Below are 10,007 nucleotides of genomic sequence, written 5' to 3' on the forward strand. Positions count from 1 at the left end.
TGAGTGAGCTGATTTGATACTTAATAATCTTGTAATTGTATTCATTTGTAAGTTTTGATGTGAAGAAATATTTGGATTTTTGTTACTGAAGTCACTTTTGATGCGAAATTCATTATTGATGCAAAAATGTTTGCCTCTTTTTACTGAAGTCACTTTTGATGCTAAACTTGTTTGCATCTTTTTTACTGAAGTAACTTTTGATGCAGATTTTATTTGCATCTTATTTACTGAAGTCACTCTTGATGGTAAATTTTTTTGCGTCTTTTTTTACTGAAGTCACTTTTGACGCGAAATTTTGTCATTAAATCATTTTTGACTGCAAGTCAATTTATTTGCATTGAAGTGTTTTTATTCTAAAAAACTTCATCTAATCCGCACTTCAAATAATATGCTTAACTCTTATGTCAACATTTTAAGCCAGTGCTGTCCAAACTGTGTGCCTAAACACGCTAACATTTATAATTTATTGTAAAATATCTTGAAATCGTATGTCGTGTGTGGTTAAGGTCTTGGCATAACACCAAAGATTGCCGTGACGCCAATTATGGACAGCTCTGGCTTAAGCTTTACCAATAATTCAGTTGCTGACCTTTTCATCTCAATTCTTCAAATTATCTTTCCAACTTTAAGTAATTACCACCAGTATCTTTTCAAATAATTTAATCTACATATATATTTGTATTTCTGCTTTATTTGATTTACAAGAAATCCTTCAAGTGTATTTTTCATAGCTCAAATCACTTGGCATATATCTTAGCAACAGAAATTTAGATACAATAATCATTAAAGATGTTCATATCATTTGTTTTTTAAATGTTGTACTTATAATCTTGAATTTTTTTTAAAAATAATAATGATTCAAAATTATGCAGAATTTTTCATCATTTAAAAATAAATCCACTCCATAATTTATTTAGATTATGTAAATATCCGTCCTTAAAAGTTATTTTTATGTCAATTCACATTAACAAGTGCAACAATGTATGTCATTATTTTTATTTTGTCGGATAAATTTAGGGGAAGGAATAATGTTGTAGGTTTATGTTGTAGGAACATGCTTAATCAGACAGAGTTTAGAGATTATTAGGAAATAAATGAAAATTGGAAAATTTTCCCCTTCATCTGATGTTTCCGTGAATTCTGAGCGTCATGATCGTTCATGTCAATTGATGTGTCTTGCCCGAAAGTCACACGACGTTAAAAAGTCGGAAAATAATGTCCCCAGGACGGTTTGATTCTGACTTCGAGTCTGATTCGGTAAAATGTGACTCAACATTAGAGTCACGCTTGCCTGTGGATGCTTTATCATGCCATGTGTCTTTTTGATTGATTCTATAAACTTACTTGCTGTACTTAAATGGACGTACAGATCTAACTGTGATTTATGCCTTCCTTAGATGCCGAAATTCTATAAACAGCAAACAAAATAGTGGAACAATGTATGCTAAGCTCCCAACATGAGTAAATGTCACTAAAATTGAACAAATTTCATTGAGTCTTACGAACTCCAATAAGATTCTCACCATCCCACATCCAATAAGAATCTCATCACAACTCACATCACCGTCCCATTCCAATTTCCAGTACTGCACACAATCCAATTCACTAACGCATAACATCCAAATCTGTTTATGTTTTCATTCCATCTCGCTCGCACACAGCCGTTTTCCCACGGATCATGCATCACAAAACCGAACTGAATTGAATCGAACAATATTTCTGACTAGTCACAAATAAAGGAGTAGCTAAAAAAGAAGTTTTTTACAATATTTTATTGAAATTTTGTATTTTTTGTCAAATAGTAAATTATCCAAATGTCCGGTAGGCCAATTAAATGTGTAGTTGTTGGTGATGGAACAGGTAAATGATGAATAAAGCATCAAAATAGCATTTAAAATTGATAATTTTATTGGTTCCTACAGTTGGAAAAACATGTATGCTAATATCACTCACAACTGATAGTTTTCCATCGGAATATGTGCCGACAGTAAGTCATAATCATTAAAATTCCCAAATTTTCTAATACCTAACATGTGAATCCTTAGGTCTTTGACAATTATAGTCTACCAACAGTCGTGGATGGCGTTCAAGTTAGCATAGGATTATGGGGTAAAAAAATTACTTTTTTTTCTAATACTTTATGACTCACAGTCGAGAAAAAAAATCACTTCCAATTTTTTTTTTCCATTCCATCATCGCTGCAAAAATAAAAACAACAATACCTTATGAATCAAAACAGACACAGCAGGTCAAGAGGACTACGATCGATTAAGACCTTTGAGTTATCCCCAAACAGACGTTTTTCTCATTTGTTTCTCCGTTGCAAGGTACGGATATGATATACATTAGACCAAAATATGATGAAAAACATGAAAAAAAATGTTTATATTTAGATGAAGATAAAAGTGACTTATGCCGCATTTCCATATCCATTAATTTCATTTTTTAGCCCTTCCTCATTCGAGAATGTTACATCAAAATGGTATCCAGAACTGAAACATCATTGTCCAGAAGCACCAATTATTCTCGTTGGTACCAAAATAGATTTAAGAGATGATAGGGAAACGTTAAGTGCATTGGCTGAGCAGGGACTGTCGCCTTGTAAAAGAGGTATGTATGATAGTGTCGTGGGATGGGGATGTGTACCTGCAGTGTTGAATAATGAGCATAGAGGCCTTTAGAGTGTGTTTTATTGGTAGACACCCAACCATGCATCTACACTTGGTGCATACCCTAGTGCAGTGTTGTGCAACCTGTGTGCCGCGGCACACCTTGTTGGTAAGACATGACCAAACTGCACGTCCAGAAAATTTGCCGCGGCTCACAGTTTGGACAGCACTTGTGCAACCTGAGTGCCGCGGCACACCTTTGTGGTAAGCAACGACCGAAACCGCATGTCCAGAAAATTTGCCGTGGCTCACAGTTTGGACAGCACTGCTCTAGGTAGAGGTTGATGTAGATGGTGGGGGGGTGTATACTAAGAATTTGGACCCAGGTGTAGTCATCAATAGTGTGTATCTAAGTAACAAATCCATACCCGAGCAGCACAATGTAGTTGCTAGGACGCCACATCGACGGCAAGCCATACGGGTGTCCAGACTGCTGCATAATTAAAAACGAGAATTTGGAGAATTCCTCAATATGCTGCTCGGTCCAACAACTGTCCAAATACCCACACCTAGCTACAACACTGGATGTATCATCAACTATAACTCTACAGGAAGTGACAATTTATTCTGTGAAATCTTTTGTGTATAAAAAGTGACTCAATCTTCACATCTGAATGAGAAAATACAAAATTGTTAAGTGATTACTGTGAAATAGACTATAAATAATCAGCAATAGTATCTGACAGAACCAGAATTATTATGAAAATATTTACATCACAAGTTTTATTGAAATTTTTAAATAAGAATCTGATTACGTGATGAAGATTTTAATCATTTATTTATATTTGTCTATAAAATGGCAATGAAAATTAATATGGATTGATTTGGAATGGCTCATGGGGAGGTATCAACATTCATAACTACTTTTTGGGATATAATTGGTAGACAATTTGACGGGTTTGCTTTGATGTGAAAAGGTGAAGACATAATATAAATGGATTTATTTTTTTGGGTTGTGTTGAAGGTGGAGTGATTTGGTATGGTTCCATATTGTGTTTTGACTGTATTGTTGAAAAAATCTTAAAGGAAATTGAACTTTTGAAGCTGAAAATGTGGAAATAATTTGAATGTTGCAAAATTGTTTAAAAATTCAAGAATTTTAATTAGCATGTTCGAGACATTGAAATGTTTACTTTGAAATCTGAGTAAATCTGGTGATTTTTTGAAGAATACCGAGCAACACAGTACATTAGTGGAAATACATACGACCCAAAATCTGAATATTCTTGAATCTTCATGGTATATTCTTGCAAGAAATAGGAACTTCGCGTAAAAAAACCCAAAATTGGAGCTGACAGCCATTCTGGAACACACTTCATTATTACAGTAAAACACACGACGCAAAAATTCCCAAAAGCTGAGCTTGGCAAGCATGAGTCTAATCAGAAACCTCTGAGGTCACAATACACTGAATCTGGATCCAGATCATAGTCAAGTTAGCCTGGAGCAAGATTATCAGTCGAGTCATGGCAAAAAGCTTTCCGAAATTGAAATTTGATTAGGATAAATACAGTCAGACTCATAATTAGAACCAAAATTGCAATCAACTGGATCCAACCAACTCGAGAAATTTTGAAGCTTTTTTTTCAATTCCTCAAATTTTTCATGTCGATTATGACCAAATTGAGGGTTCCCTAAACCGAGATCGAGACCGAGACTTCCTGGGTAGTCTCGTTCTCGATCTGGATCTCACTTCCGTGTAGGTCAGTCTCGATTCCGGTTTTGGTCATTGTCTCGATCTAGGACGGTCTCCAGAATTTGTCGACACCTAGACTTCGGGAAACTTGTTCTGAAATGTTTTTGGCGGAGAACTTTACTAATTCAAGCTAAAAATTCACTCATTCCTGCCACTCACTCATGTGCTGCTCGGCAAAAATTCATCAAATTTTTCACACAAATTTTCTCATGCCATTCAAATACCCCAAAAGAAATTATTAAGTCAAACTAGACACAAATAATCTATAAATGCTCATCATTCACCAATTCATCAGCTTCAATAAAAAAGATTGATGACATAAACTTCTAAGCTTACATTTCCTCAGACAGGTTCTATAAATTATCATCAGAATGTAAATTAATATTCCATCTATAGATTTGCAACAAGCTTTGTAGACGTTGAGTCATAGTGAATAAAAATTGAAATGAAAATATTGCTTGTAAAATATCAGCAAACTCATTCATGGCTGAATAAGAATGAAATTTATGCGTAAAACGATTTTGAAAAGGAACTGAAGCGTTGAGTATTGAATTGTTTTGTTATGGGATGGAATGACAGTTTTTGTGGTTTAAAGGAAGTAGTGGATGAGATGGAAATATTTTGAGAAAATTTAAAATTTGAAATTTTGTTCAAAACATCAAAATTTATTCTAAATTTCAAAGTTTGTTGAGAATTTCAAAATTTGTTGAAAATTTCAAAAATTTTTAAAAATTTCAAAATTTGTTGAGAATTTCAAAATTTTTTGAGAATTTCAAAATTTGTTAAAGATCCCAAAATTTTTTAAAAATTTCAAAATTTGTTGAAAATTTCAAAATTTGTTAAAAATCTCAAATTTTGTTGAAAATTTCAAAATCTGTTTAGAATTTCAAAATTTGTTAAAGATCTCAAAATTTGTAGAAAATTTCAAAATTTGTGGAAAATTTCAAAATTTGTTGAAAATTTCAAAAATTTTGAAAATCTCCAAATTTGTTGATAATTTAAAAAAAAATTAATAATTTCAAAATTTTTAAATTTGTTTAAAAATTCAAAATTTCTTAAAAATTTCAAAACATCTTTAATTTAAAAATAGAAAAACCAGAAACTCAAATCAATTACCACTAAAATCTTCAAACTCAAAAAGCATTTCCAGAAACCTCAAAAATTCTCAATTTGACTACCCGCAGCTTCCACATTCAATCCACAATGTATAAAAAATAAAAAAAATATTTCTTGATAAGACTATAAAAAGAAAACGAATTAATTAAACATGAGCAGTCGTGATGTTAATTAGTTTCAATTAAATTTATTACCCACTCTATCAAATCTGTAGCTAGAAAGTAATCACTTGATGTTTTCATTCACAGTCATAACTTATTGCCTTTAAAAAATCATCCACACTATCAGTTTCTAATCAATTTGTGCTGTTTTTTCTTCTTTATTTGCAGAACAAGGACAAAAATTAGCTAATAAAATTCGTGCTGTAAAATATATGGAATGTTCAGCGTTGACTCAAGTAAGTTTTGCATTCAATTCATAAATGGAATGAAGTTTTTAAAAAGGAAGTAGTTTATTAAAAGTAATATTTGCAATTCTTAATTTAAGTAGTACAAGTGATGTCGTTTCTTATTATGCTCTAATTGTTGAGCTGTTTTGGGTATCCATACAATGAGTTTTATGTCATGAGAATATGATTTGATGTTACTTAGTTGATTGTAAAGGTCAATTGTGATCCATGGCCTTTCTTGGCGCATGAAACTTGCTCCATCACTCGTCTAATTCCAAAACGAAACGCAGTACTGTCATAATTTGACTTTGCTATTCTTTATAAGAATGAATTATCAATGAATTATCATATAATTGACTCTTAGCCCCAAAATAGGGTTTCTTAATCAACCGATAATAAAATGTACTTCTCTGCCCAGGTAGACAAGGCTTTACTGCGATACCCCACCTATAATAATCCACCCTTAGCTCTTGAAGCCCTAGTATAGAATGAGGTAGGATAAACTAAGCAGCTAGGATAGAATAGATGAGAAAATGCTAAGATAGCCTAGCTGGATGCCTGTCTGGGTAGAGGAGAGTATTCAGGATAGATTAAGAAACTAACTCTTGGTTTAACTATATTGAGCTCTATCTTCCATTTTTGTAACATTATCTAGTTTGAGCTATATCCATATTGATATAATATACAGACATACCTTAAAATAGTAATACAATAAATCAGTCATGACTCTACCCACTGAAGCCTTTACAAACCAACATTGTTGCATCACTTGGGAATATTTTCAATTCAATTATTTTTATCCCAAGCTTATCAAATCAAATTTTGATTAATTAAATCAACAAAATTTCAAAATCTTCTTTTAATCAATGACATGGGCAGGTATATGCGCAACTCCATAATACTCAAATTTGTAATAATACCAAATCAACCCTTTTCTTTTGCAAAATTACCTGAATGTTTATCACATTCCGAAATCTCTCATGCTTTCTTCAAGAAAAACAATGTATGTGACCCCATATTATTTTAATCCATCATAACAATAGTAAAGAATTCCGTCTGTAGGTCGTCAGATCAATATCACAACCCCTTAAAATAGTGGTGTGCAACCTGCGTGCCGCGGTACGTCTTAGTGGTTAGTCATGATTAAAACTGTAAAAGCATATGATTTATGGTTTTACAAAGATATTTGGTGACTCACTTATGTGCCGCAACACAAAGGTTGCGCAACACTGACTCAAAATAAAACAGTCGTCTGCATCGAGACCCTCATATTATATCCAACAAACTACTTAACATTATTCTTACAACATTTTCTCATAAAATTACCATTTTTTTGTATTTTAGAGAGGACTTAAGCAAGTATTTGACGAAGCAGTTCGAGCCGTTCTTCGACCAGAGCCCATAAAGAGAAGACAAAGAAAATGCATTGTTATGTAAAAAAAAGAAACAAAAAAAAGAAAGAAATTCTTTAAGTCAAAGCCAAGTCCCAAATAGAATCATCAAATGAATACTCATCGTAGAAATTATTCAGCATATTCAGCATAAAAGGCATTCAAACAACCAAAAAAAAAAAAACTAAATGGATGAATAAGAATCTCCAATTTTGATATAAAAAATGAAGTCTTTTTTTATATATACCAAGAAAGAACCTACAGCAGTAACATTTTATACACTTACTATATAATTTAGTTAGCTTTTTTAGACAGCGACTTTTTTAGGACAAGAAAGGAATGATTTTTTTTTTGTTAGATATTAAAAAAATTTTATATAGTCAGCAATATTGCATATTTTATTGATTAACAAGTTTTTTTTAATGATTATCATTATTACCGAGCAAACTTGATGCCATAAGCCATTGAACATTTAATCAAAATGCATTTCAGACAGTGTTTTTTAATTAAGCTCAAAAGATATAAGGTCTGGGATGTCCTTTTAATGGTATGGAAATAGGAGAGACTTTTTTGTTGGATGTCTATTAAAATTAACGATCTGATCAATCGCAATTTGAACAATTTTGATCAATTGGATATTCTTGGAATGTTTGAATGCTTGTAGAGATCCCAGAGGCACAGATGCTATCATTGTCAATGACCATCAATATAAAGACATGAATATCACATCTACCACATCTGGATCGTCTGTTTCTAGGCTGTAAATTAACTATCAAACAAAGATACTTAGTTTGAGACAATTTTGAATGGATATCTTGCTTTGCTGAACTTAGACACAGAGTCTGATCTCGAAGTCAACTCGAACAAGGTATCGAGTCGACTAAAGAGTGCTTATCCATACAAAATCCACAGTTTGAGACAAATACTCAGTTAAAGTTAGAATTGACAGAACTACAAGTTGTTCAGGTTACACACGTCCAATAATGCGTGTCCAAAATGAAGTCATACTGACCAAGGATCGAATTAGGCTCGGATTTCAAATAAAGAAGTCGATTTGACTCTATATTCATGGACACCCATGAAGGATGTAATAAAACCCACATGACATTTTGACATATTGTCGCCAATGTCCTACAGACTATGTTGTGCCTCTTGGGATCATTAAAGCATCTCATGCAACATCTCACGCAATTCTTTCATCAATTTTCGATACAGTCTGTGGATTAAAGAGCCAATACTAAACAATATACCCAAATAATCTCAAATTATTCTCAATAATCTACAAAATCAGACCTAATATTTCTCACAGAAAATACTCAAATTATAAATCATCACTAAATAAATTACAATACTCGGCTCATAAATTGATCTGTTAATCCACAGGACTCACCAAAAAATCCTCTCATTATTTCCATATCCACATCACTTAAAGGACATACCAGAGCAAAAAAATTATTATCATCACTATTAAAACATAATTATGTATTGACTATCATTAATTAATCATTAATTAGCTTAATAATTTAAAATTTTATGTTTTTCTCATAAAAACATTTTTTATCATTTATACACTGAGAGAAAAATTTCAAAAATAAGAGAATGACATTGTAAGGAATTGTAGAGGAATTTTTAAGACATATAAAATAAATTTTTTGAGTTTTTATAAAATTGTGAAAAAAATAAATTGGCAACGAAGAAAATTTTTGAAATTTAAGTTGAATTGGGGTTAAAATTTTTTAAAAATTAAGATTTTTACAAATTTTTAAATTGAAAATTCTTGAAAAATTTAGTTTTTTAAATTAAAATTAATTCAAATTTAGAAAATTTACAATATTTTCTTTTCAAAACTATAAAAATTCCAATGTTCTCTTTTCCATTTTTTTTTTAATTGACAAAGTTAAAATCAGAAAAAATTGTAATTTCAACGAATTTTAATTTGAAATTTTCATAAATAATAAAAACTTCAAATTTGCAATTTTAAAATTTTCAAATTCAGGAAAATAAAAAAAAGTTGCAAATTTCTTCAAATTTATATTTTTTTAATTTTAACAATTTTATTTTAAAAAGGAAAAAAATAAAAATTTTACATTTTTTTAAACTAAAATTGAAATTTTTACAATTTTTTTGAAAACAAATTGTAAAATTTCAAATTTTTAACAATTTTTTATTTAAAAAACTAAAAAAAAATCAAATTTTTAAAATTTTCAATTTTTTTAAAAATTTGTGAAAATCTCAATATTTACAAAAGTTTTTCATCCCAAAGTTTAATTTTATTTAAAAATTGAAATTTAAAAAATTGTACTAAAAAAATATTAAATTAATTTGTATCAATTAAATTGTATATTTTCCTCTTTTTTCCCCAAATTTTGTCTAACAAGGAACCTACCTGTGACAAGATATCCTTTATAGACTATTATAAAAATTGATAAAATATATGTCGATCTTAAAAGAAAGTTTTGATACCAATGAATTGCTCTCGGTGTATAGGAATTGAAATAAAAGAAGAAAAAAGTTTGTTTTGCTTAGAAAAAAAACATCGCATATCGTCAAAAAGGCCATAATTAGAAGTTATTCATATTAGATAAGACAAAGAAATTGTAAAAAAAAATACTGAAAAAAACTTTGAGTTTTAAAATTGAAGAATTTTTTGTCATTTTATAAAAATTTAAAATTGACAATTCAAGAACTTCCAAAACTCAAAGCAAATGAAAAGTGAAAATCTGAAAAAGTGAAAAAAAGATTTTTAA

The 10,007-nt window shown here is 30.6% G+C and overlaps 1 protein-coding gene across 1 annotated transcript; it reads left to right on the plus strand.

The window, feature by feature from the left end:
- The first annotated feature begins 1,708 nt into the window (after positions 1 to 1,708).
- On the plus strand, positions 1,709 to 8,980 carry LOC139091855 (ras-related C3 botulinum toxin substrate 1-like). The gene is made up of 7 exons (XM_070642087.1): positions 1,709 to 1,860; positions 1,923 to 1,987; positions 2,046 to 2,109; positions 2,240 to 2,327; positions 2,450 to 2,610; positions 5,811 to 5,878; positions 7,214 to 8,980. The coding sequence occupies exons 1-7, from the start codon at positions 1,815 to 1,817 to the stop codon at positions 7,304 to 7,306; spliced, it is 585 nt and encodes a 194-aa protein (XP_070498188.1). The 5' UTR covers positions 1,709 to 1,814; the 3' UTR covers positions 7,307 to 8,980.
- Positions 8,981 to 10,007: the final 1,027 nt, after the last annotated feature.

This window comes from Chironomus tepperi, unplaced genomic scaffold (genome assembly GCF_022539635.2).
Source record: "Chironomus tepperi strain 1889 unplaced genomic scaffold, CSIRO-AGI_Ctep_v1 contig_262, whole genome shotgun sequence".
Classification (NCBI taxonomy): domain Eukaryota; kingdom Metazoa; phylum Arthropoda; class Insecta; order Diptera; family Chironomidae; genus Chironomus; species Chironomus tepperi.

Bases quoted from the DNA above. Each gene is read 5' to 3' on its own strand.
- LOC139091855 (XM_070642087.1), top strand. From the start codon at position 1,815: ATGTCCGGTAGGCCAATTAAATGTGTAGTTGTTGGTGATGGAACAG. The intron at 2,110-2,239 runs GTAAAAAAATTA...GAATCAAAACAG, and splicing joins AGTTAGCATAGGATTATGGG to ACACAGCAGGTCAAGAGGAC. The intron at 5,879-7,213 runs GTAAGTTTTGCA...TTTGTATTTTAG, and splicing joins AATGTTCAGCGTTGACTCAA to AGAGGACTTAAGCAAGTATT.